This window comes from Lampetra planeri, chromosome 22 (genome assembly GCF_965212315.1).
Source record: "Lampetra planeri chromosome 22, kcLamPlan1.2.h2, whole genome shotgun sequence".
NCBI classification, from domain to species: domain Eukaryota; kingdom Metazoa; phylum Chordata; class Hyperoartia; order Petromyzontiformes; family Petromyzontidae; genus Lampetra; species Lampetra planeri.
The window spans coordinates 13,107,948-13,134,035 of NC_136128.1; the positions used below are offsets into that span (position 1 = coordinate 13,107,948).

General features: G+C 52.0%; 3 protein-coding genes across 5 annotated transcripts; 2 read left to right on the forward strand and 1 right to left on the reverse strand.

The window, feature by feature from the left end:
* The first annotated feature begins 653 nt into the window (after positions 1-653).
* On the forward strand, positions 654-11,592 carry PRPF6 (pre-mRNA processing factor 6). Its single transcript, XM_078604542.1, has 21 exons — positions 654-815; positions 1,642-1,804; positions 2,304-2,422; positions 3,707-3,785; positions 4,427-4,606; positions 4,789-4,929; positions 5,030-5,124; positions 5,607-5,763; positions 6,160-6,322; positions 6,441-6,559; positions 6,841-7,059; positions 7,642-7,764; positions 7,944-8,065; positions 8,439-8,577; positions 8,714-8,833; positions 9,087-9,263; positions 9,500-9,633; positions 10,219-10,310; positions 10,494-10,608; positions 10,943-11,069; positions 11,190-11,592. The coding sequence occupies exons 1-21, from the start codon at positions 718-720 to the stop codon at positions 11,340-11,342; spliced, it is 2,835 nt and encodes a 944-aa protein (XP_078460668.1). The 5' UTR covers positions 654-717; the 3' UTR covers positions 11,343-11,592.
* A 128-nt stretch (positions 11,593-11,720) lies between these two features.
* On the reverse strand, positions 11,721-16,684 carry IQCC (IQ motif containing C). Of its 3 annotated transcripts, none has more exons than XM_078604544.1 (5): positions 16,500-16,684; positions 13,193-13,363; positions 12,772-12,943; positions 12,233-12,414; positions 11,721-12,043 (listed from the first exon to the last, which is right to left on the reverse strand). In XM_078604544.1, the coding sequence occupies exons 1-5, from the start codon at positions 16,617-16,619 to the stop codon at positions 12,005-12,007; spliced, it is 684 nt and encodes a 227-aa protein (XP_078460670.1). In that variant the 5' UTR covers positions 16,620-16,684; the 3' UTR covers positions 11,721-12,004. The 3 variants fall into 3 exon arrangements, 2 of the variants coding, with proteins under 2 accessions (XP_078460670.1, XP_078460669.1); XM_078604543.1 differs by having other exon boundaries at positions 12,233-12,417; XR_013586613.1 differs by lacking the exons at positions 11,721-12,043; positions 12,233-12,414; positions 12,772-12,943; positions 16,500-16,684 and adding an exon at positions 13,706-15,724 and having other exon boundaries at positions 13,275-13,363.
* A 146-nt stretch (positions 16,685-16,830) lies between these two features.
* Positions 16,831-24,699, forward strand: NSMCE2 (NSE2 SUMO ligase component of SMC5/6 complex). Its single transcript, XM_078604547.1, has 7 exons — positions 16,831-16,965; positions 20,341-20,531; positions 21,914-22,020; positions 22,184-22,328; positions 23,004-23,089; positions 23,662-23,768; positions 24,213-24,699. The coding sequence occupies exons 2-7, from the start codon at positions 20,396-20,398 to the stop codon at positions 24,322-24,324; spliced, it is 693 nt and encodes a 230-aa protein (XP_078460673.1). The 5' UTR covers positions 16,831-16,965; positions 20,341-20,395; the 3' UTR covers positions 24,325-24,699.
* Positions 24,700-26,088: the final 1,389 nt, after the last annotated feature.

Here is a 26,088-nt window from a genome sequence, read left to right on the forward strand (position 1 = left end):
CTGGCCACCAACTCTCTCGCGTGCCGTGCCGGCCTTCATAGGTCCTCGCTAACAGCACTTGGCCCCCAACAGTCTTGTCAGGCTATACGGGTGATCTTTATCTGTGTACACGTGTGTACACGTCTTGTCTCATGACACCTGTGACAAGCATCGTCTCTGTCTCTGTGGAATCCGCATCTATCTCCTGGATCTCTCTCTCTCTCTGAGCAGGGCGAGTGGGTGCTGCTGCTGCTGCTGCTTGTCGCCACGACACAAATCTTGCCCCGACGGGGACATCTTGGGGAGGCCATCCAGCAGTGGATGTATCGAGGCTCATTATAAGCTCTCAGTGTCTCTCTCTATGCCTTTCCGCGGCTTTGTCTCCCTCTCTCTTCGTTCAACAGAAGCTGCAGGTGCTGGCAGCTGCAGGTGCTGGCAGCTGCAGCGGTTGCTGCCCGCCGCGTGTTTCCCACGTACGGCCTCTCACGAGTCAGTGTTCCCGTTGTGACGTCACCCAGCGCGTGACGCCATCGCGCAAGGCCGCACCTCCAAACGGTCTCTTGGTGACGTCATCACGCACACAACGGCAACACCCTCGTGACATCATCACGCACGCCCTCCGCGGGCCCGCCCCTCATCTCCCCCCTCCCCTTCCGCCCCCCACCCCGAGGAGTCACGTGAGGCGGAGTCAAGGGTCACGCGGCGCGGGGCACTTTGGGAAGAGGACTAGGAGGCATCATGGCGTCCGCAAGCGGCGTGAGCGGCGGTCTCCGCAAGAAGAAGCACTTCCTGGGCATGCCCGCGCCCCTGGGATACGTGCCCGGTCTGGGTCGAGGGTGAGGCGTTCGGGGGGGCTGGGGAGAGGGGCTGGATCGGGTAGGGCGGCTAGGAGATGTTAACTACCTCGCCTGGTCTACAGGAGGTCGTGGGTTCGATCCCGACCCTGACGATGCCTGCTGCTGTCTATTTGGATTTTTCTCCGGGTCCTCCGGTGGTTCCTCTCCACATTTAGAAACATGCGTTTGGAGTATTTGGCTGCAATACATCGCCACATGATAAGCAACTAAGTTGCGCTATTTGTGGCCAGGTCGCTTCGGAAAACTAGCTATATATCTCAGTAGGCCTTACCTGGTGAAGTACAAATACTTATCGTGTGTGAGGGGAGGGGTTGAGTGGTCGCAGTGTGGATATGTGGGCAGATCGAGTTTTTAACTGCGGAGGTACGGGTGTCTGGACTAGATTGGAGTGAGTGTGCATGGTGTGAGTGAGCCGAGGTGAGTTTATGGTTGGGGTGTGTTGGTTTGGGCGAGTAGGAAGATTGCAAGCGGATGAGTGGGTTGAGTGGGTAGAAGATACGTAGGTATGCGTGTTTGGGTAGGGGTCAGTGACGAGATATAAGTTGGGTGGATGGGCGAGTGAATTCGTGCATGGGTGGTTGATTGCTCAGTGAATGAGTGAATCCGTGAATGGTGCATTTGTGCATGGTGAGCGGGTGAAAGTTGGAGAGAATTGGTGAGCGTGTGATTCGTTCAATGCGTGGGTGGATATGTGACTGGGTGAGGTGGGTGTGCAGGTTAGTGTTTTAATGAGTAATTACTCTAGTGTACCGTGAATGTTTTTGATGACCGCCCCCATATTTTGTCAATTCCCCGCCACCTCCAGTGCCACGGGCTTCACGACGCGGTCCGACATCGGTCCGGCTCGCGATGCCAATGACCCCGTGGACGACCGGCACGCGCCACCCGGCAAACGCACGGTCGGTGACCAGATGAAGAAGAGCCAGGAGGACGAGGAGGAGGACCTCAATGACTCCAACTATGACGAGGTGACCGCTCTGGCGTCACGGTGACCACGACTGGGATGTACCTATCGACCCACTACGCGTAGCGCTCGTCAGCTAATAGAACCGAAAACTACGAGTGCTGTTTTGTACACTCAGAAATAGGCACATGCAATGATGCAATCCTACATTGATATTGTTTCATACATGCACACCATAATTTTAGTCCTTTGTCAACCCACTACTGCATGAAGACCTCATGACACTGTGCTTGATATGGAGAAAGTTTGTGCATACTTCATGCCACTCGATGCGGGTTAGTGATGGAGATGCCCAGGACCAGTTTAGATATAATTCACCACTGCTTTTAGCCCTAGTCGGGACTCAAACTTAGATCACTGTGCCGTGGATGAATGATAATATTTCTGAGTGACGCTGGGCACACCACCAGTACCTCGCCGCTTACACAACCATACCTCAATGCTCACATACCCTCGCCTCATCACGCTCACTCCCATGTTTCACCCGTGCTTTTCGTCCGCAGTTCAACGGCTACGCTGGGAGCCTATTCTCGAGCGGTCCCTACGAGAAGGACGATGAGGAGGCAGATGCCATCTATTGTATGGTGGACAAGCGCCTGGACGAGCGGAGGAAGGACCGCCGGTGAGTGGTGCCGGAGAGCCGAGCCCCCAGGCCTCCCACGGGGTTGTCATGGTTTGGCAATGCTACAATGTATCATACGAAGTCCATGGTCATCACATTGTCCGAAACGTCGTTTTTTTTTTATTATCGTTGCATGTTTAAATTTTTTACGTGTTTCATTTCCTGCCAATATATTTATGAAGTATAAACAGCTATTAAAGTTGTAATAAATATCTGTTATGCGTTACATTTGGGCTTTCCGAAACGTTTTTGGGTGAGTTGATGGCACGGTGGATATATAGCACTAGTGTTTCATTGTTTATTTCTTGTGTAACTGACTTGGTCATTGTGTGAGTTTTCTGTCCGTCTGAAACAGCAGAGGTGTAGGGAATTCCAACAAGACCTACATCTCTGCTTTATTGACCTGGTCAAGGCCTATGATACCATCAGTAGCCCTGGGCTCTGGGTAGTTCTTCGTGCTTTCAGAGTCCCTGACCCTCTGCTCACGATCATTAAGGACCTTCATGATGGTGAGCGGGCCCGGATAAAACTACGTGGCCGGGAGTCGGAGCCATTCTCTGTACACCTTGGGGTGCGACAGGGATGTCCTCTGGCTCCCACATTATTTAACATCTATTTTGACCACGTAGTTTGTGAAGCCTTCAATAGCTGATACAATGGGAGGCTGATCGATGCCCGGGTGCGGTCAAGCGATGGCTCCCTATTGCTCAACCATGTTATGTTACGGTAGGCAAGGCTGCGTTGGCTGGGCCATGTAGCCCGCATGCCCAGCCACTGCATACCTAAACAGCTTTTGTTCGGCCGGATCGAGGGGGCGAAACAGGCGCGGCACGGGTTAGAGAAGAGATGGGGTGATGTGGTACAGGAGGATGTGGAGCTGAGTGGACTTGCCAGTGACTTGTACCAGCGGTGTCAAGATCGGGCTCTGTGGAGGAGGCTCGTGAAGGATGCTGCTGGGTAGTTGTAGGCAGTCGCCCTCCAACAACGGAGAGCGGAGGAGCCACGCTCACAACAACGAGCGGAGCGCCAGGTGGCTAAAGCACAGCAAGTGTGCACAGTAGGGGGCACAGGTGGTACATCAGCCAGTCGTCTCAATCAGTCGACCTGTGGCATCTGGGTCTGTCCCGTGACCTGCCACCGGGCGTTCGACACTTCACGTGGCCTCAAGGTGCACATAGCCTGGCACAAGCGTCGTGGTGACGTCACCGCCACTTAGTGGCGAATGGCGGTTGTTGTTGTTGTTGTTGGGGCTGCAAACTGTAAGGGCTGAGCGCTGTGTTACAGAGAGCAGCGAGAGCGGGAGGAGATTGAAAAATACCGTATGGAGCGACCCAAGATCCAGCAGCAGTTCTCTGATCTAAAGGTTCGTCCTCGCCACTGCTGTTGCCCTGAAACATGTTGGGTTATGTTTGTGTGAGAACAAGAGAGAGAAGGTTATAGAAAGCTGATGGAACTAATGGGTCAGAAACAAATGAGATGGCATATAGATAACAAACCATATGGACAAGACAAACAGTAGAAACAGGATAGGCAGCACAGACATATTATAAATGAGATCTTACGATAATAATACGGGTTTTCCCCTTTTTTCTGGCAACAAAACTGAAACCTTTTTACAAGGAATCATGTCTACATTAACCACAATATTTGTGCTCAAAATGCAAAAAAAACACTGATAATATATGCATTGTCCTTGAAACTGATTGGTCCACACCAGAGACGGCTTTCTTTTGAGCCTCGTCTCAATTGGTGCTAGACCAAGGTTTCAGAAAAAAGGGGGAAAACCCTATTATTATATTTTGGTACTGGCAAAGGAGGTCTAATGATAGAGATCTTACGATACAGACAAAACAGTACAAGCAAAACAAAGAAGAACCAATTTTAGAACTGAATCGTGACACTTTATCGAATCTTGAGCATGAAGGAAGTGAATCATCGCATGCCCTAGGAACCACGTACATTTCGTCACTGGGTTGTGTTGATTGCTGTGTGCGCGCACCACAGCGCAAACTGGCGGAGGTGTCCGAGGACGAGTGGCTGAGCATACCGGAGGTTGGCGACGCTCGGAACAAGCGGCAGCGCAACCCGCGGCACGACAAACTCACGCCCGTGCCCGACAGTTTCCTCTCCAAACACATGCAGAACGCGTCGGATCAGCACAACAGCGTGGACCCACGTCAGCTGGTACGCATTCACACATGCACTCACACACTCACGGGCCTGTTTCTGCCACACATGGAAGGTTTACACAGTGTACGCATGTGTGTGGATGTATGCGAGTGCGTGCTTGTGGATACACTTGTGTTCATGTGCATGCGTTTGAACGTGGGTGTATGTACACGTGTGTGTGCGTATGCCTTGTGCAGCTGCTGCCTGGTGGAGGCCTCAACACATCCTACCCCGGATCCATGACCCCCAGCGGCCTAATGACCCCAGGAGCCGGGGAGCTGGACATGCGCAAGATCGGCCAGGCCAGAAACACGCTCATGGACATGCGTCTCAGCCAGGTACCCTCCACCGCCACACGACACTTCTTTACCGCCGCGGTGGCGAGCGATTAATTATTTGGGGGGGCGGATGGCGCTGATTGTGTGTGTGCTCCCACAGGTGTCAGACTCTGTGAGTGGACAGACGGTAGTGGACCCCAAGGGTTACCTAACCGATCTCAACTCCATGATCCCTACCTACGGGGGCGACATCAAGTGAGTGTGTGCGCACGTGGTTGTGTGGTTTTTAGTTGAGCGGCGGTGGCGTGGTTGGGGCTGAGCAGTGATTGTGAAAGCCTCCCAGAGAATTCTCTAAACACATTTTACATTGTATGCAACGAACAATGAAGTCCTGCCTCGAATAAACACAGACACAATTGAGGCTACCAAGCTCGGTCACATTCAGGAAGCTGCACTATTTTGGACACTTGGCTGGGATGGATGGTTACTACATAGGACGGTGATGGAGGAAGCACTCGAGGGAGGAAGACCACGGTGTGAGTGGACGTCAGATACCAAACACTGGACGGGATCGAAGCAGTGACAAAGAGACATGGAGAGAGACGCTGTATGGGAAGGAAACTGTCTGGCCCCAATAGACTAAAAGGCCAAGGGATGAGAAGGAGAGGAGGTGGTTGTGTAGTTGTGTTTGCGGTGGTGAGGTCTCACCCGCGCCCGTTCTGCGCACTCTATCCTAGTGACATCAAAAAGGCACGCCTGCTGCTCAAGTCGGTGCGTGAGACAAACCCCCACCACCCGCCCGCGTGGATCGCCTCGGCGCGACTCGAGGAGGTCACGGGCAAGGTGCAGGTGGCCCGCAACATCATCATGAAGGCCACCGAGATGTGTCCTAAGGTGAGTTCCCCCCATCCCTCATGACTCCCTTTCTCGGTGAATGTTGTCCGAGTCGCTGCTAGACTGAAGAAGGTGGCACGTAACTCGTAGTAGTCACAGCCGTAGCAAGACATATACAGGATACGGTGTGCTGGGTATAGAAATACTGGATCGTCGACCCCAGACAGACCTGGTTGAAATTAATCCCTGCTCAATCCCCATGCAGCCCAAGCCTTCGCATCTTCACGTAACCCCATCCCACCCTTTGCTGTGACTGCCGTCTCAGGGACCCTCTGTGTGGAATCCCCTTGTTTTGCCTCACTTCGCTGTTTGGCCGAAGCCTCTCATAATTATTCCGCGTGTGCATGCCGTCATGCCTGCATGCGAGCGCTCGCGTTTGTGGTTTTTCTCCCGTAGAGCGAGGACGTGTGGCTGGAGGCCGCGCGCCTGCAGCCCGGCGACTCGGCCAAGGCGGTTGTGGCCAACGCCGTGAGGCACCTTCCGCAGTCGGTGCGCACTTGGATCCGTGCCGCCGACCTCGAGACCGATCTCAAGGCCAAGAAGCGAGTCCTGCGCAAAGGCAAGCGGCGCCTCCGCCACGCAGCCGTGGAGCCACTTGGCCGCCCCAGGCGGTCTCGACCGCGCCAACGCAGGGCGCTGCAATTAATCGCCCGCGTGCGTCTCTCCCTTTCCTGCAGCCCTAGAGCAGGTGCCCAACTCGGTGCGGCTGTGGAAGGCGGCTGTGGAACTCGAGGAGCCTGACGATGCGCGAATCCTGCTGAGCCGTGCCGTCGAGTGCTGCCCCACCAGCGTGGAGGTGAGGGCCTGCAACTACACCTACCACACGTTAATGTTTTTCATTTTACTTGTTCAATCTTAAGCTTCTAATTCACAAGAACAATGACCACATTCAGCATAATACGCTTGATTGTAGAGATGGACGTCCCCACAAACTGATGTGCATAAAAAATCTTTCGAGTCAACTCTTGATTTTCTGGGGAAACCGGAGGGTTTGGATGACCCGGATGAAATAAACCCAGCCATCGAGCTTCTACGAATCGTACTGACGAGTGTCTGTGTGTGCGGGCGCGTGCGCAGCTGTGGCTAGCGCTGGCGCGGCTCGAGTCGTACGAGAACGCACGTAAGGTGCTGAACAAGGCTCGCGAGAACATCCCCACCGACCGGCACATCTGGATTACGGCCGCCAAGCTGGAGGAGGCCAACGGCAACACGGCCATGGTGGAGAAGATTGTGGACCGCGCAATCACCTCGCTGCGTGCCAATGGTGTCGAGATAAATCGCGAGCACTGGATCCAGGTGAGGGAGAGGCCCGTGACAGGATGCCGGGCCTGGGTCTTGGATGGTGGTGGGAGTCAGGGTGAGCTCGGTAGCACAGTGTGGTTGGCATGGGCCCGGTGCAAACAATGAAGCGAGGCTTTCCCCTCTCTCCGCCCATCTCCATGGTGTTGGTCGAGGCGTCTTGCCACGTGAGCGGGTTTAAGTGATGCCCACTCAGAAATCGCAACCGCCTGACTGGATGATGTGACATTGGCGCTACCCCTCCTGAGTTCCAACAATCTGCCACCACCATGTGCAAATGCCTACGTCGCCTGCATTGCCTCAAGCCGGTGCTGCCAATTGTCTCCTTGTCGTAGCCTGGTGCCTCTGCTCCTCCAGCCCGTGGGACCTGGTGCAGTTGCACCGTCTGCGCACCGGATAGCTACGTCACTGGGTGGGAATAGAGGGAACATGGGATCAGACCTGGGGTGCGAGTCATCAAGAGGGTGTTTGGGGTTTGCCTAGCGAGTCGGCGAGTGGGCCGTAGTCGGGCTGTTGTGCCTTGTGTGCGTGTTTAACTGCGGCTGCTCGTGTACGTGCCGGCGGCATGTGGCGATGCAGGATGCGGAGGAGTGCGATAAGGCCGGCAGCGTGACCACGTGCCAAGCGGTGATCCGAGCCGTCATCGGCATTGGAGTGGAGGAGGAGGATCGCAAACACACGTGGATGGAGGATGCGGACAGCGTGAGAACCGCAGGACACACACCGCACTCACCACACTCCGCCCACATCGTATACACTGTACAAACGGCATACACCACTCACTGAACATACCACATTTGCCGTGCACACTTCACACCACACACCGTGCACACACGTGCACACCTCTGACCAGCATGCCACTGTGTGCGCGTGCCCCTTAGTGTGTGTCACACGGGGCGTGTGAGTGCGCGCGGGCCATCTACGCGTTCGCGCTGCAGGTGTTCCCCAGCAAGAAAAGTGTGTGGCTGCGAGCCGCCTACTTCGAGAAGAACCACGGCACCCGGTGAGGGAGCAGAGGGTCGCCCACGGTCAACGCCCGGACCCCAAAATATATCCCGAGTGTGACAACACTGCCCCTTCATATTACTCAAACTTGAACACTAACTCCAACCTCTAGCCCGAGAGCCTCAACACCGACCCTCTCTACAGTCTTAACACGAACTCCAGTCTGAACCCCAAACCATAACTATATCCCGATCATGACCGTAACCATCTCGTTATACTGTCGCAACTCTAAGCTGAATAACCAAAACGGTAACTCACGCCATCACTTGCCGTACCTGAAGTGTAAAACGACAGTGGCCAGCACATCATACTTTAAGCTAACCCGTACCTCTCCTCCTGCCCCGTGACCCCGTGGTGGCCTGGCTGTGCAGGGAGTCTCTGGAGGCCCTACTGCAGCGCGCCGTCGCTCACTGCCCCAAGGCCGAGGTCCTATGGCTCATGGGCGCCAAATCCAAGTGGATGGCCGGAGACGTCCCCGCAGCCCGCAGCATCCTGGCGCTTGCCTTCCAGGTGCTCACCCAGTGCACCCGACCACAAAGCCAACATCGCTCGCAAACACACGCTCACAGCGTGTGGCGGCTGAGCACTCGCCGATGGCTGCGTGTCTGAGTGGTGGTTAATCGGTGATTGTGCGGTTGTTCCTCAGGCAAACCCCAACAGTGAGGAGATCTGGCTGGCTGCCGTGAAGCTTGAGTCTGAGAACAATGAGGACGAGCGAGCGCGACGACTGCTCGCCAAGGCTCGGAGTAGCGCTCCTACTGCCCGGGTACGCTCCTAACCAACACGCCCCCACAAACCCCACCCTGGCCTGACCCGGCCAACGCTAGCCTGACTCCAGCCTATAACACAGGGGTCATAGCATCTCAGTATTGGCAGCATTGACTGTATGGACCTCTTGACCTTGTGTGACACTGTGTTGTATGCTGGGCACCATGTTATACTCGCCTGTGTAACACTCAACGTTGTGCTATGTGACACTTTCTTTTGTGGTGCGACGCTGTGACATCACGGACGTTTAGGTGTTCATGAAATCGGTGAAGCTGGAGTGGGTTCTGGGCGAGATCCCACGAGCGAAGGAGCTGTCTGAGGAGGCGTTGCGCCACTATGAGGATTTCCCCAAGCTGTGGATGATGAAGGGGCAGATTGAGGAGCAGCTGCAGCTCAACGACAAGGCTCGTGATGCCTACAGCCAGGGGGTGTGTACAGACACACACACACACGTGGTTGCACAGGCACACAGATGCACACACAAGGACACACCTATTCGCACAAGCATATGCACTCACATGAGCAGACACACAACCTTGCATGCACAATGACACATACGATCACAGGCACTTAAACATGGACACGGAAACACAGACAGCTGTGCATGCACCCACAGTGCGCCCGGGGAGCTAGTTGAGCGCGCGTGTCGCCCCTGCCCACGCAGCTCAAGAAGTGCCCCCACTCGGTAGCGCTGTGGCTGCTGCTGTCGCGGCTGGAGGAGCACGTGGGGCAGCTGACGCGAGCGCGCGCCATCCTGGAGAAGGCACGGCTCAAGAACCCACAGAATCCCGAGCTGTGGTACGCTGACACCTGTGTGACAATCTTCGTGTGATACTGTGACACTTTGGGGAGCAGTAGTGCAGCTGTTAACACGATCCACTACGAACCGGGCTACCCGAGTTTGAATCCCGCTCACGGCCAACACCAGTGACGATTATCTGAATTAGTCCTGGGCCTCCCCTAAGTCGACTCAGCCTCCAATGAGTACCTGGTGTGTTGTGTAAACATCACCACTGGGGAGACAAAGGTGGCCAAGCATGGTGCCGGCCTTCATAGCTGCTCGCACTTGCCCCAACACCCTGTTAAGGCTATGCAAGGGGTTTTTGTGAGAATGTGACACCTATTGGCTCAAGCGCCTGCTGAACCCTGACCTCTGGCACCATTGATCGCTATCCACGGCTTTCCCACCACAACAATGGACATTGCAGACCTCAATCCATATCCTCCCTGTCCATGTAATCATACCCCTACTTTTATCACCGTGACCCTAGTCATACTCTTACCCTCTATGCTCCTCTAACTCAACTCATACCCTATGTGGCCCTATAACTGTCTTTCTCACCATACCCTTGTCATAATGCCCCCTTTCCATGTCTGTGCCAGGCTGGAGTCTGTCCGGCTCGAGTACCGCGCAGGACTGAAGAACATTGCCAGCACACTCATGGCCAAGGCCATGCAGGAGTGCCCCAGCTCGGGTGGGTGTCACATGGGGGGGGGGGCTGGTGCTGCGTGTGGCCACGTCCCCATGTGTCTCTCTGTGAATGTGTCCTCATCGCTCCTTGTCCATGTGTGACAGACCTGTCCCCCCCATCTGTGTTCTTATGCGTGTGCTCTTGAGTCCCTGTGTTCCCATCTCATGTCTCCTTGTCCCCCATCAGGAATCCTCTGGGCTGAAGCGATTTTCCTGGAGGCACGGCCACAGCGCAAGACAAAGAGCGTGGACGCCCTCAAGAAGTGCGAGCACGACCCCCATGTGCTGCTCGCAGTCGCCAAGTGAGTAGTGTGGCGACGGTGTGGTGAGTGTGGGGTGCAAGTGATGATGGCAGTAAGAAGAGTGTTGGTACTGGCGATTGGAGTGCTGGTGGTGCAGTGATTTTAAAGGTCCGACGATGGGAATGACAGACGATGGTGGTAGGGGTGCTGATGGTGAGGGGGTTTGATAGGGTGCAGTGATGTTAATGGCAGTAGCGGTAGAGGTCGTAGTGGTGTGGTTTGTGAGGCTAAGGAACGTCTCTACCCGTGACGCTGTCTAGTGCACACCTGTGAATGAGCTCGAGGCCACAGGTGGAGGATAACGCACACCCCCACCTGCCGATCCCTGCCCTAGGCTGTTCTGGAGTGAGCGGAAGATCTCCAAAGCTCGCGAGTGGTTCCATCGGACGGTGAAGATCGACCCCGACCTGGGTGATGCCTGGGCAGTCTTCTACAAGTTTGAGCTGCAGCACGGGAGCAAGGTGAGGGGTGCAGGTGCTCACACCGTGCATGCTGTCTCCTATGGGGCCCACATGGTGCGGGTTGTGGTTACTACGGTGTGGTTTGTCTTGAAGTTCTTTCTACATCTCTCGCTATTGCAGGAGCAACAGGAGGACGTGCGCAAGCGGTGCGAGAATGCAGAGCCACGGCACGGCGAGCTGTGGTGCGCAGTATCGAAAGACATCCTGCACTGGCGCAAGAAAACCGGCGAGATCTTGGCGCAGGTCGCCTCCAGCATCAAGAACACGTTCTGAGAGTGGTGGCACCAGCCATAGCTCAACACCGGCGCTTGTCACCACCACCAGGCACAGCAACGCCAGAGGATGACTGCTTCTGAATGCAGTGGTGTGGGTCGCTCCATCCATCCGCTTCTAGTGATGTACACAAGTGGTCCTTCGTTTGTCTCCTCATGACCCCTGCCCCACTGTGACTTTCCCAAGTGGGGCTACCCAGTTTAGCCCAACTACCCTGAATGTCATTTTGAAATAAAACAGTTTTTTGTAATTTCCAGCTTCCCTTGTACTGCGACGGAACCCAGCAAGGAGACCCACAGCATTTGTAGGCTGTCACCCCCTGAGAATGCAGTGATGTCATTCCAACACCATCAATAGAGCATTCCTAAAGTCAGTTCATTTACAAAGCTCACATGTTTTTATTTGATCCAAGACAGCTCAAACAAGTGTTGCATGTAAACACGTATTTACAACAAATTGACAAAAATAATAATTTAGTACTTTTTTCAACCTAGATAATAGCCTTCTCGTGCCCTGTTGGTAATGAGGGTTATTCCACCATACTTCACCACGGTGGGGATTTTGCTGCAGTGCCTCCCACCACATCCGACATGACAAGTTCCACTGTAGAGGACGAGGCGTGGTGGTGTGAAGGGCGACTTCTGCAAGAGGATCCACACGAATCACCTGGGCCGTGCCACGTGACCCCGCAAGGTCAGGTACTACAAGGGTGGCACAGGGTTAGGAGTTGAGTTTGGAATTGTGTGCTGGCAAAAGGTTGTGGAGAAATGAGAGGTGTGGTGACAAGCAGTAACATGGAGCGAGAGTCTGGGGTTTGTAGAGATTGATTGCGGCGTGAGGTCGCGTGTGGGGTTAGAATGGCCAGGTAGGAATGAGACCACACGACTCACGTTCTTGCGGCTGGCGATTGCTTGCTGCAACCAGAGTAGCTCCATGGCCAAGCTGGATCGAAGTTCTTGCAGATTCTCTAAGGACGTGGGCTCCTCCAGTGAGGGGGGCTTCCCCAACATGTTGACCTCCACTGGTGGAGGTTTCTGGAGAAGAGGGAGCCCCTCCGACCCAGGGGCAACACCTGCTGTCCAAATCACATGGACACATTTAGCTGCCCTGAGCCCATGTCCCGCCATCATCACCATCACCTCATGGCTCAAGAAACACCCAACTCGGTGAACTTATGGACCACAGCCCAGATGCAGCACATGACTTCATTTGGTACAGCCTGCCACTCAAGCGGTGGCCTTTCAAAGATAAATACCCATCAAAGCATCTTGGCCACACGTTTGAGCTGCTAAAGGGGGGAAACTGGCAATAACATTCATAGAGTTCAGTAAATTATATCACTGCATGGCCACTCTTGCAGTGACTGCTGTGTAATGTGTTACCAGCCAAAAGTCAGATTTAGCCTTAAGACTTTCCATTCCTGGCCGACCTGGATCCCCCGTGCCCGGAGGCTCCTCCTCGGGGCCCCTCGGCGTGAGCAGGGGGCTTCCTTGGGCTTGGGGCTCCATCCCCTGGGCTCCCTCCCCAAGCTCCAGGTCTGCATTCTCCACTTTGTGACCTCTCGGGAGCCGGGTGGCGTCACGCTCCGGGACATCTCCAGGCTGCACGAGTCAGGGCAACACCGATCGGTGATGACACGTGCGTTGCGAGCAAACGAGTAGACAGATGTGTGGGCGAGCGAGGGAATGCATGTGGCAATGAGTCGGGCAAGTCACCGTGCGGGTTACTAAGTTAGCGAGTGGAGTGAATGGATAACGGTGCGCGAACGAATGGCTTGGTGGGAAACTTGTTGAATGAGTAACTGGAAGAGTGTGTGCGCATGTGTACACGGGTTGATGAGAGAGTCTGACCGCGTGGGGCGCTGCTGGATCTGCGTCTCCACTACGGAACTGGGGCCGGGCCACGAGGCCCTCGACCCAGCTGAGCCCAGCCAGGCCGCCTTGCACCTCGCTCACCACGCGCTCATAGTCCCCTCGTAGTGCACGCAGGCGCGCCCGCAGCAAGAAACCCCGGGCAGCAGCCTGGGGGACATTGGGGCAGGAGAACAAATACTCAGTCTACTCGACTTTTACCGTGACCCAGTCTCAAGAGATATAGGTTTCCCTTCGCTTTATGCGGTAGATGCATTCCAAAACAAGATGCAAAAAGCGTAAAACGAAGCTACATTTAGACATGTTCCAAAACCTCTAATGCAACCCTACCAATGCGCACTTTTACCACTCGATAAATGTTAAGCAGGAAATGCAAACAATAAACACTCAAGAGAGCACAATACATTACAGTTATAAAAATAAATACAATTGAAAACAATTCGAATGCTCACTCGAGTATACAAATTGAGAGTGAGACGCTAGTGTACTCACCAACACAAGTAAATATGCAAGCACAAGTGGTGGTGGGCGTGGTTGGTAGTCTAGATGGTGCCAGGGTCGTCTGGGTCAGACTCGACATCCACAGGCAGGGTGATATCCAGCGGCGAATTCACATGAATGAGGCCGTCATCACCAGCCAGCAGCAATGGAGAGGCGGTGGAGGTGCTGCAGGTTGGTGCAGTATCGATGGCAGAGGTGGAAGGGCCAGCAGGATCGATGGTAGAGGTGGAAGGGGTGGCAAAGCGTAGCCTTAAGAACTGAAACATGGTGCACTGCTTCGCTCGCTGTTTCTGTGCATACACCTCCTTGTATGGAGCAACTATCGAGTTCAAAGCACGTTTGAACTGTAGGCTCCTCTCTAGGCTAGGGTCCATATCCATGGCAGTTTGAGCAAGAGCATCAGCCTGAGATAAAAAATATGTCAACCTCTTCGAAGTCATGTCCTTGACATTGAGGACCACCTCTTGCTCCTCTTCTTCATCAGCCGCTGCCATTGACATCAAGTCATCAACAGTCAATTCCTCATTGTAGGAATCGAGGAGCTCCAAGACGTCTTCTTCCCGCATGTCAGCGAAGCCTTCCCCTCCTAATTCCCGTCCAAGGTCGACAACATCTTGCACAGCTGTTGACATTTCGGGGAAGCCCTTGAAGTAAATCACACACTCTTTCCAAATGGCATTCCAAGCACAATTCATGGTAGATTGCTTCACTTCATCCCATGATGATTTAATATTGTTTATGGCATCCCTAATATTGTAAGCCTTCCAGCAGTCACGAACTGTAGGCTTGTCGGGCCCGTCAGTACCCTCGAGCAGTTGGGAGATGGTCCGCCTCAAGTAGTAGGTCTTAAACGTGCATACAACCCCCCCCTGATCCAGAGGCTGGAGCAGCGACGCCGTGTTGGGGGGAAGTAACAAGACCCTCACATTGGGGTTGATGCTTGCCAGGTGTTTCGGGTAACCCGGCGCATCGTCAAGGATGAGCAACACTTTAAAAGCAAGATTCTCCTTCCTGCAATACCGCTCCGTCTCCACCAAAAAGTGTTGAGTGAACCAGTCCTCCAGAATTTGTCCCGTCATCCATGCCATCTTGTTTGCAGTCCAGTGTACCGGCAACGTGTTTCTGCTCAGCCCTTTCAATGCACGCGGGTTGAGGTAGCGATTGACCAGCAGCGGCTTGCACTTGAAATCTCCCGCAGCATTGCCGCATAACAGGAGAGTCAGCCTGTCCTTTGAGGATTTTAAACCGGGTGTACCCTCATCTTCTTTGTGTAAGTAGGTCCGAGGTGGCATGCGTTTCCAGAAAAGCCCGGTTTCGTTGGCATTAAACACTTGCTTTGGACTGTAGCCTCCAGCAGCTGCGATGGCGTGCAGCTCCTCAGGAAACTTCGCAGCAGCTTCAGGATCTGCACTTGCAGATTCCCCGGTGACTTTGATACTGTGCAAATTTTGCCGATTAATAAACTTGTCGAACCAGCCCTTACTCGCCAAGAACGACTCTTGCGAGCCACCTTCCTGCTCGTGCTGCAGGCGCTCGTACAGCTGCATGGCCTTGGCGCGCGTCGCGGAAGAGGAAATGTGAATTTTCTTCTGGTACTGGTCTTCCACCCACACCACCAACATCTTCTCCATCTTCTCCAACAATGGATTTCTTACTCTGGTCGTCTTCTTGGCAGACAGCGGTGTAGAATGCATCACAGAGCTCCTGATTTTGGCGGAATTCTTATTGATGGCGCGTATGGTCGACTCGCCCAGGTTGAACGCACGACCGAGCGCGGCCGGTCCCTCGCCGGCTTCCGCACGCCGCAAAATCTCCAACTTCACTTCAAGCGTCAACGCGGTCCTTTTCCGCTTCATTGCTGGTCCAGGCAGAGAGCTCGTAGGCCGTTTAGCAGCCATAACAAGACCGACACTGGCATAGATAACTGTGCGCAATCACTACGAGAGTGCAGTTTCCCGCTCGCTTTATGCGGTAGTTGCGTTGCAAGAAAATGGCGCACAGATCGAGGCGGCAGGAGACCGCTACCTGCCGCACACCGCCACCCACACCGCCGCACACACACCGCCACCCACCCACACCGCCGCACACACGCCGCCACCCACACACCGCTGCCTGCCGCACACCGCCACCCACACACACAACAGCAGCAGCAGAGGTCTCGTCTCACTCCCGCGAAGTGAATTCAAACCGCATATATCACATGTTGGGTACAAGAAAATGTTCGCCGCATGTACAAACAAATCGCACGAACGGAACCCGCATAAAGCGAGGGGACCCGGGGGGGCAGCAGCAGCACGAGACGACAACGACGCGTACAGTCACCCAACCCACAATGCACCGCACCAGCTGCCCGCTCGGGGCGCGTACAGTGCACACAACGCGCTGTCCCCACGTCCGGCGGCTGCGCGAGTGAATTCAAACCGCATATAGCGAATTTGTTTTTGTTATAAATGTTAGCCGCGAAATGGGGCAAACGGAGCCCGCATAAAGAGAGGAAAACATGTCCATAGCCTTACACAGATTGCCCCCCATACACCCACGTGGCGGTTGTTGGGAGAGCAGGGAGTCATGTGACCATACTTCACCACGCTGGTAAGTGCGTGTTTGGTGTACAGTACGATAGGTTTTTTTTCCCGCAGTGCACTCTGCTGCTGCCAGGCGCGTAGCCCTCGCGCCCACGCCCTGTCCCATCTCAACCCAGCCGAGCTCGTAGCCCCATCCCAGACGCTATCCACGCTCAAGTCTGCTGAGCTCGGCAGGTGTTTAGGTGAAGGGGTAGCACTACCTGCAGCTTCACCACGAGTCGCACCCTCCTGTCACGGTTCTCCATTGCGGCGGTAACAACGACCACAACAGTGGCACAAACATAAACACCACTAACAGGCGACACAACTCCTGCAACCATCAAACATGCGGAGCGCTCCAGCGCGCCACGCAACGCAGATTCCGCGCCGAAAGCGAGGGGGCAGCCCGCGAGGCTGGGTTTTATAGTGGGAGGAGCTCGCGATAGGCGGGGCTAACGAGCCGCGAGTCACTGATTGGACAAGACCCAGCTACTGGGCGTAGCTCAGTTGTGCGATACGCTGATTGGTCTAGGCCTAGAAAAGGCGTGGCAATCGTGATGGGCGTGGCCTCTATTGCCCCGCCCCTCCCGCGCCATACCGGATGTGAGGTCATCAACACGGCAGGCGACTTCAGGCGACGATTCGTGGCGGGAAACCCGGGGCCGCCTCGGCTGCTTCACCACTCGGGCAAGTGGCGCCGCTCTCGGCATCGTCTTCGTTCCAGCAGTTTTTTATGTGTTCCTCAGTGACACTGTCACGTGCGGCGGCGGCGGGAACATGTAACACGCGACGCGTCTGGCCATGGTCCTGGATATGCGCTATTCCTCAAAGAGCGGGCATTGTCCGAAACGTCGCCTGTAATATATATTTTCCCGTTTCATGGCCAGTGTTATTGACGAATGTGTTGAGTGTCTTTTGTGTACACTTCACGCATGATGGTGACGGCTTAAAGACACCTTTAATTCTATCACGGAATTGCAAGACTATCTTTAGAATCGATTCACTTGCACAACAGCCATAACGGTACTAAAACTTTCCACGTATAACATAACTCCTGTACACGACAAGACTGACGACAACATTGACTTGTATTCATTTCCACTGCAGCGACGAAGCCCTGTGCACCATTCATAATATCCTGGAGCAATTTGCATTCATTACGATAGAACTTTGCAACATTTCTCAACATCGCAATACAAAATTGCATTGCAATCTTACTCAAACAATTTGTTTTAAACGCGCACATGGTACGATAAGTGTAAAATGGCCTCTTATTGCATTATACTCTTGGGTTTTATCGGTAAACTCCACATTCAGAACAGGACCCTGCGGGGTGGGCTGGTAGGAATAATACTAATACCGGTACAGGGATATCGACCGCACACACGCGCACACGCACATACGCGCACACACGCACATACACGTACACACGCGCACACACACACACCGCACACGCACATACACGTACACACACATGCACGCACGCACACGTAATGAAGTTGTGTTGCTACGCTTCCAGTTCGCAGTGAATAACGATCCGAAGCCCAATAGCGCCCATTCATCACGCCGCTCGAGTGGGCCGGACACGCACGCACACACACGCACACAGTCACACATATATACACACACGCACGCACACACAGACACGCACACACACGCGCATACACACGCACGCACGCAAACACACACGCACGCACGCAAACACACGCACGCACACAGTCACACATATACACACGCACACACAGACACGCACACACACGCGCATACACACGCACGCAAACACACACGCACGCAAACACACACGCACGCAAACACACACGCACACACACACGCGCATACACACATACACGCACGCGCACACACGCGCACACACACACACGCACCTCTCACCTGCAAGGCAGCGGTCGCCGCTTCTCCTCCCACATCTCTCGTCGCGGCAGCTGTAACGATGGTGCAAGTTTGTTTTTATCATCAATTCCTCCTCCACCCCTCCCCGCCACTGTTCACCCACCAGAATAAATGAGTTCGCCCATAGTCAGTCGATCAAAAAGTTTCGCCGTGAGGCGCCGGAAGCGACGGCCATCTTGTTTAATTCACAGATCGCAGGGGGAGCGGGCGGCCATCTTGTCGGACAAACGGACGCGGACGGACGGACGATATAATCTATTGGTGGTCTGGTCCACTTCGTTCCTACCAGTATAAGGCCCTCCCCCTTAACTAGTATATAAGAGCTTGTCTCTTGGATTATTTTTTTCTTCACTTGAGACAGTAAATCTAGCCGTGACGGTTCCACCTGATGACGGAGACTTGTGTTGCCTCCGAAACGTCGTGATTTATTATTTTATTTCTATTATAATTTCTAAAATTTAATTATTTATTTCCCCTTCAAGTTCATTTATTAGGTATAGCCCTGTGAGCCATTCGGCTCTTGAATCGGGTGCAACCGCAACAAACAAAAAACAAAAACATGAACAAAAAGCATCTTAAAGTGAATATGTGACTGAGTGCAAACAGAAACTCCAAGAAAAGACAGCAAAATATTGCAGAAAAAACACCGTACACCAACGCTGTGTGCAAAAATCCCAGTGGGATGCAAGTCAAACAACCAACAACAACCACAAGACAACTTAGATTAAGGCCATCAGTCTAACTCTGTACTACAACAAACAAACATGGCTAAACCAATACACTTTTCGAAATCACCAAAATAAAACCATGAAAGCAATGAAACAGTGATCATAGGAACTGTGACGGAATTTTCACAATAAATGGCATGAACAACATGTACTACCAAAACCCTGCAGCCATAGCTGGCTGCATGAGTCACTCCACAACAGCAGGAGCATCAATTGGAGTATTATAATTTTTCAATGCACCTTAAAAATCAGCACACTAAATCAAAACACAGGTCGTACTTTGTAGCGATCATCCGGAGCAAAACATTTTATTTTAGACCACTGAATAGCACTGGCAGCTAGGGGTGTACAACTCCTCTAGAGCAGTTTGAGTGAAGATCTCATAGGTAGTGACTCAAGTTTCAATTTATTTGCAACAGCATTCCAGACCCTGGGGGCATCAATAGCAAAGGCCCTTCCTCCAGTATATGTACGGCAATAGGGAATATTAAGCTGATAAATTAGTGTAGACCTTAGGTCAAATTTGTTCTTTGAAACAGAGAGGAGATCCAGCAGGTAATCTGCGGATTTTTTTGTAAGTACATCATGAATAAATAAGATCTGGTGCACAAGCCGTCGAACATTCATAGATGTTAAGTTTGACCCAATGTAGAGATCACAGTGGTGAGTCCTTAATGGGCAGTTCAATGCAAATCTTAAGGCCGAGTGATACATTGAGTCAAGTTCAGTACAGTACTTGGGGCTGATTTATACACGATGTCACAGTAATCAAGTAGAGGCAGTATGGTAGCTTTTATCAATTCCAAACGGAACATAGGGGGGAAGCAGTGCTTGTGTCGATATAGAAAACCAATTTAAATTTTTGTCTTTTTCCCAATATAATCAATGTGATCTTCAAAATTCAGTTTTGAATCCAGGATGACCCCAAGATACGTATAGATCTTGACTTGTTCTATTTGATCATTATTTAAGGAATGTAATTGGGGGGAAAATAACTTCCCGCTTTAGTCCTGGTGAGAAGCATAGCACCTTGGTTTTGGCAGGATTTAGGACTAGTTTAAGAGCAACTAGCTGATGTTGTAGTTTGTTGAAATCACTCTGGAGCTTAGCAATCACGTCATCCGGAGAGCGGCCAGCAGTAATCAGTACCGTGTCATCTGCAAAAAGATTTACCCTGGAATAATCCAGTTCAGTGCCCAAGTCATTTACATAAAGAGAGAACAAGAGGGGACCGAGAATGGAACCCTGTGGAACCTCTTTTGTTATCTTAACACTGTTTGACCTCCAACCATCTGTGAATACAGTTTGGGTGCTAGAAAAGAGGTAATTTTTTAACCATTTTACCGTGACTTTACCGAAAAAACCTAAGAGTATGAATCCTTGCAGTCACGAAAGCTTCAAATCTTATTGCATCAATTAATCGCAGGCGCAAGAGCAGCAGCGTCAGTCGGAGGAGGAGGAGGAAGAGACGCTCCTCCGCCATGGCCCCTCGACGCGCCACCGCGGCGCAGCGAATGGCCGAGAGCGCGGCCGCCATGCTGCGGGAGACGCGCGGCTTGGTGGACCACGGCGTGGAGCGCGCCGTGGCGGTGGCGCTCGACATGGCCAAGCTCGGCGGTGCTCGCACGCGCGCATCACCCCCCCCCCGCCACCCCTCCTCCTCCCTCCCCCATCGCTTCCACTCTCACTCCGTTTAACGCGTGGTCGGCGTTCGCGACCAGTACCATCCATAAGAGGTGTTTTTGGGTTAGATATAAATGTGTCGTTAGACCCGCCACCACCCGACACAGCCATTTGGTAAGGTTTGTCACGTGAACAGAACGTGCCAATTCGTTACTGGAGCAGCACAGCAGTGTGTTGGGAGAGAAAATCCACAATATTTACAATCCGAGTACGACGTTTCGCCATTAGGCGGATAGTCAGATTTGTGGACAAATCTTCCTGTTAAGTTCCTTAATTAGAAGGATAAATATGATAATGTCATATTCTTTGGATCTTTCGGTAAAGTCACGTAGATAGGTTCAAAGAAAAAAAACTACGACGTTTTGATCACAACACAAGCGGTCGTCATCAGGAAAAGGGGGTTCGCCTCTTTGAACCTATCATCGTGACTTTACCGAAAGAACCAAATAATATGAATTCCTGCAGTCACGAAAGCGTTAAGTCAAGATAATAATGTCACTTATGAGACCTTCACGTGCGAAGAGGGGAATTAGTTAATGCATATAAATTGCAATGGAAATCCATTGCCGGTAGGGTTATTCATATGGTAATCAACGTACATTATGTATGCATACTCTTAGGTTTTTTCGGTAAAGTCACGTAGGTAAAAAAAAAATTATAATAGAAATAATAATAGAAGTAAAATAATAAATCACGACGTTTCGGAGGCAACACAAGTCTCCGTCATCAGGTGGGGCCGTCACAGCTAAATTTACTGTATCAAGTGAGGAAAAATCCAAGAGACAAGCCCTTAAATACAAGTTAAGGGGGGAGGGGCTTATCTGAATGTGGTTGCCGGGGAGTGGCAACCACATTTTACCTACGTGACTTTACCGAAAAAAAACCTAAGAGTATGAATCCTTGCAGTCACGAAAGCTTCAAATCTAGAATTATGCATGTACATTGCTCTTGTACCCTCACCCTACTTCATACTCTACCCCTCTCACTAACCACACCACATACCCTACCACTCTCGCAGTGAAACACACCTGTACCACTGTCATTCCACCCTACCCCAGAAACCTACCCCAAATACTCCATCACCTACCACCCTTATCACTACCCGTCTAACTGCCAGTTCGCCTTCCAGTTTAAGCGGTAGGAATCAGATTGTATTCAGACACAACCCAAGAAGGAGAACCGGCAGTGATTTTTTTTCTCCAGAGGTCGTAATCTCTAGGCTTTTGCAGAGCATGTTTATTTTCAGACGTACACACATGCTGCTCTAGTGCTGCTCTCTGCGTTTCTGTGGTGAACTGTGCTGCTGATGTGAGCAGGTGACGAGGCCATCATCGAGCAGATCCAGAACACGCTGTGTCAGCTTCTCACCGTTGACAAACATCTTCACAGCTTCCTCTCGGCTGTCAACGACGCGAAGCAGCAGGTGAGCAGGGCACGGACACAGCTCCCTCTCCTCCCCTCGTCAATCCCTACACCCCTTCCCCTCGACTCTCTTTTACGCTCCTTCGTCACCTGTCCCCTTCCTCGCCCTCTCTTGTCATTGTCCTCTCTCCCTCGCGTGACACAGTCTCTGCTCTCCCTGACAGCACGAGCAGGCGACGAGTGACCCCGCGGAGGACCTTAGCAAGCTGCTTGCAGCACGCATGGAGACTACGGATTCCACTTTCGAGCCTCGCCAGGACCAGCGGTTCCTTAACTTTCAGCGGCACATCGCAGACTTTAAACAGCAGGGTGCGTGTGTCCGAGTGGAGTGTCAGTGTAGTGGTTAGCGTACTGCACGTGATCCTGGTTGCAGACCACATCAGTGGCAAATATTTGAACCAGTCCTGGGCCTCTCCTACGGCAACTCGGCCTTACAATGAAAGTCTGGTGTGGTGTGTAAAAATGAGCACTCGGGATTCAAAGGCAGCCAATTATGGTGCTGGCCACACCGTCCCCTAGTACGTCACGCCAAACTTTGTAGGTGCTTACTAACAGCACCTTGCCCAACAGCCTGTGTAAGCTATACTTGGGCATTTCAGATCTCGTGGGGTCTCATCTGGCATTTTGCTCTGGACCTTAAAACATCTTTCAGCGACTGACTGAGAATTGCCTATCATTCACTGCACCCATAGGGGTCGCTTGGGAGGTCTCACAACGCTTGGAGTCACCTCATTAATGCATCATTCACTCATCACCTCACCCAGCAGTCGCAATACCCAAGCATCACAGTACTCAGGTGTCACTCACCAGTCACCTCACCCAAGCGTCACTATACCCAGGTGTCACTCACTCATCACCTCACCCAAGCGTCACTATACCCAGGCATAACCCATCACCTCACCCAGGCATCGCTCATCGTGCCCAGCCCTCCCTCATGCAATCCGTGCGTCGTTTATGTAAGTTGCTGGTGCTGCTGTGTTACAGTGGAAGGGAACGGCGCGGAGGGAGAGATGCAGGAGGATGTGGTGTTCTCCCAGGCGCAGCAGACCCTCACATGCCCCTTAACAACGGTATGAGCAATACAAGGACAGGGTGTGGTCAGCCTCGACGGTACCGTGCTGGTGGCTGCTCGTGCATGGAGCAGGTAGTGGTGGTTGCTCATTAGGGGTTCATGGGGCCTGGCTCCGAGAAAAAACAACACCTTTTGTGAACTGCCTATTATGTCACATTTTTCACTCCATCAAGTACAGGCAGCTGCTCATAATCGGAACAAAAGCTGCTTTACTAGCTCCTTGTAATCTCCTGTGAGTGATTGTGCAAGTGTATTATTGCCATAGGTCCTGTCCCTGCCACCTGCTGTGCAGCAGTTACAACAAGATTTACGCATTCCTACAGCAAGTAGGGGACACCCGCGCTTCGGTGTCTTTCTGGGCAATAGAGGGACATCGCAACTTTGAACGCTCGCTTTGCTGCACATGCCTTTATCAGTAACGATACTCAAATACGTCAGGAATAAATGAGCTCTCCTCCCGGGCCTTCGTGCCCCATCAATATTATCCATCTGCCACCACTGCAAGGAGGGGGAGAAGGGAACTGGTGCTGATCTTGTCCCACCCGTCCGTCGTACGTTCTGCATTTTCAGGTGATGATGCGACGGCCGATGAGAAATAAGAAGTGCCAACACAGCTACGAAGAGTCGGCCATCAAGGCGTTCATCAACAAGCAGCGCAAGAAGAAACGGCCGATCAAGTAAGTCCTTTCCCACTTTTCCACTGCACAGCCGAGCTCCGCCAAGGCCACGCTGAGCCACCTCGGAGCAACCATGTCACCGATGTTACATGCTAAGAATGAACCAGTAATCACTGATGCAAGGTATAATGAAGATTAGAAATCCCATTCCTTACTCTGCTTGACCCCCGAGCCAGATTCATTCCACTGGCACGTGAGCCATGCCAACGTTGGATATGGGCGGTTTTCCACTTGCAAATGTTTGTTTACTAAGTTGTAACCAAACTATGATGCACTTTGCCTCACAAGCAGAGCCAGGGGCCAGTAATAATACTATTGGAACTTTGATCATTGCATTGTTTCATAAATATAAGATATTTAAATAAGTAACAAAATGACCAACGGTAAAATCGGCTGCATCTTGACCTTATTAACCCTTGTGTGCGCATGGTGTGCTGGGCACAGGTGCCCTGTCGTGGGCTGTGATAATGTGGACATTCATGAGGAAGACCTGGAGTTTGACCCAGTGCTATTTTGCGAAATTGAGAGCCGGCGCCGTGAGGAAACCAGCTCGTGATGGAATCAGCGGCCCCCTTGTCGTGGAAATTGCCTTTCACTCCGCAGGGATGAGTTCTACATTTAAAATCTCAGTAGAGGGATGATGCAGCCCAGAGGTTTGAATTTGCCACTTGTTGCAGAAGTTTGCAGTTTGAATCCGTCTGGCTGCCCTGGTTAACACTGTGGGCACATCCATAAAATACATTCCATCTGCTTCACAATTACTGTAATGTTAAAGATCCCAGGATATCATTCGAAGAAGAGGTCATGTGTCCGTGTCATGGACCAAATTTGAAAAATCCCATTGAAAATGTCTTAAATCGGAGAACAGAAATTGTTGCCCCGTGTTGTGTAAACCTGGCAGGACCTTCCTAATAAAGAGCTTTCAGACTCATTGATGCTTTCCTGTGTGTTAGTAAACAGGTGTATTAATGATAATGCAATTTTTCATCCTTTTTGGTATTTTATGATACATTTAATATTGATGTGACGTGATAATATAACGTGATATTATGATAACAAAAGTAATGTCAACCGGTACCAAGTGACACTACTTATAGTGGAAAAAGTACAGAACTAATGCAATGAGGGACATCATTTCACATGTCCTTTCCTGTGACCTCATACTACCACATCAATCTGAAACTGTATTTGAATGCAAACACGGGAAAGATGTCCCTCCCTATCTTATCGATTCTATCGTTCGTGTAGATGACGAGACGGTGCCACTCGTTCCCGGGTGCTCATTCTCTGGTACACATTCGTAGTGCACCAGTGATTGTCTTTAAAGTTCCTCGATTTCATTAAGAACTGTTTTATGTCATCACTGCGCACTGTCCCTCGTCACCCTGAAGCCCGGTGACATTACTGTTGGGGGTTATGTCAGGTCGCTGTGCCTCCACTTTTTAGCTTTTGGTGTCGTCAGATTAAATTATAAATACTCTTTGGTTCTTTCGGCAAAGTCACGTAGGTAGAAAAATAAACAATAAATCACGGCGTTTAGATCGCAACACAAGCAATCACCTCCTCCCCAAACTACTGCTCCTTCCAGTCAGCTTACCGTCAAAACTACTCCACAGAAACAGCACTCACCAGAGTGCTCGATGACATTTTAATGATTATTGACTCCGGCTCCATCGTTGCACTTGTAAGTCTGGACATTTCGTCAGCCTTTGACACCCTCAACCACTCGCTCCTGACTTCCCTCCCGAAATCCGACTTAGGTATATTTGGCTCAGCACTCAAGTGGATACTGTCGTACCTTCTGATCAGCAATCCTAAGTCTGGGTGGGCTCGTCCACATCTGAAACAAAAGCATTGTGGCGTCCCCCAGGGCTCCATCCTTGGTCCCCTGCTGTTCACAGCCAACACTTCCCCAATCGGCCGCCTCATCGCAAGCTTTCGGTGTTAAGCACCACTCGTATGCGGACGACACTATTCTGTTCACCGCCATCATTTCTACCAATGCGTCTGGATTTGAGAGGCTGTCGGAATGCACCACTGCCTTGCAACAGTGCTTCTTCGCACACATTCTTGCCCTTAATCCGTCAAAGTCAGTGGCCATCATGTTAGGTACCAGGCAACGTCTCAACTCATCAGCGCTCCCAACACACAGACACATCTTTGGTCACAGCATCAGGTTCACCGATCATTTCAGCTACCTCGGTGTCATCCTAGATTAAACTTTATCCTTTGACCGTCAAACCAATCATATCAGTTCATGTAACTTTCACCTTAAGGCTCTCAGACACCTACGTCCCCTCAACTCCACTGAAACTGGCAA

Coding starts and splice junctions, on each gene's coding strand:
- IQCC (XM_078604543.1), bottom strand. CDS start 16,619: ATGGTTGCAGGAGTTGTGTCGCCTGTTAGTGGTGTTTATGTTTGTGCC. Junction 13,364..16,499: donor GACTCGTGGTGAAGCTGCAG/GTAGTGCTACCC, acceptor AATGTCCCCCAG/GCTGCTGCCCGGGGTTTCTT. Junction 12,044..12,232: donor CAATCGCCAGCCGCAAGAAC/GTGAGTCGTGTG, acceptor CCACCCTTGTAG/TACCTGACCTTGCGGGGTCA.
- NSMCE2 (XM_078604547.1), top strand. CDS start 20,396: ATGGCCCCTCGACGCGCCACCGCGGCGCAGCGAATGGCCGAGAGCGCG. Junction 22,021..22,183: donor TCAACGACGCGAAGCAGCAG/GTGAGCAGGGCA, acceptor TCTCCCTGACAG/CACGAGCAGGCGACGAGTGA. Junction 23,769..24,212: donor AAGAAGAAACGGCCGATCAA/GTAAGTCCTTTC, acceptor TGCTGGGCACAG/GTGCCCTGTCGTGGGCTGTG.
- PRPF6 (XM_078604542.1), top strand. CDS start 718: ATGGCGTCCGCAAGCGGCGTGAGCGGCGGTCTCCGCAAGAAGAAGCAC. Junction 1,805..2,303: donor ATGACTCCAACTATGACGAG/GTGACCGCTCTG, acceptor TTTCGTCCGCAG/TTCAACGGCTACGCTGGGAG. Junction 8,578..8,713: donor TCCTGGCGCTTGCCTTCCAG/GTGCTCACCCAG, acceptor GTTGTTCCTCAG/GCAAACCCCAACAGTGAGGA.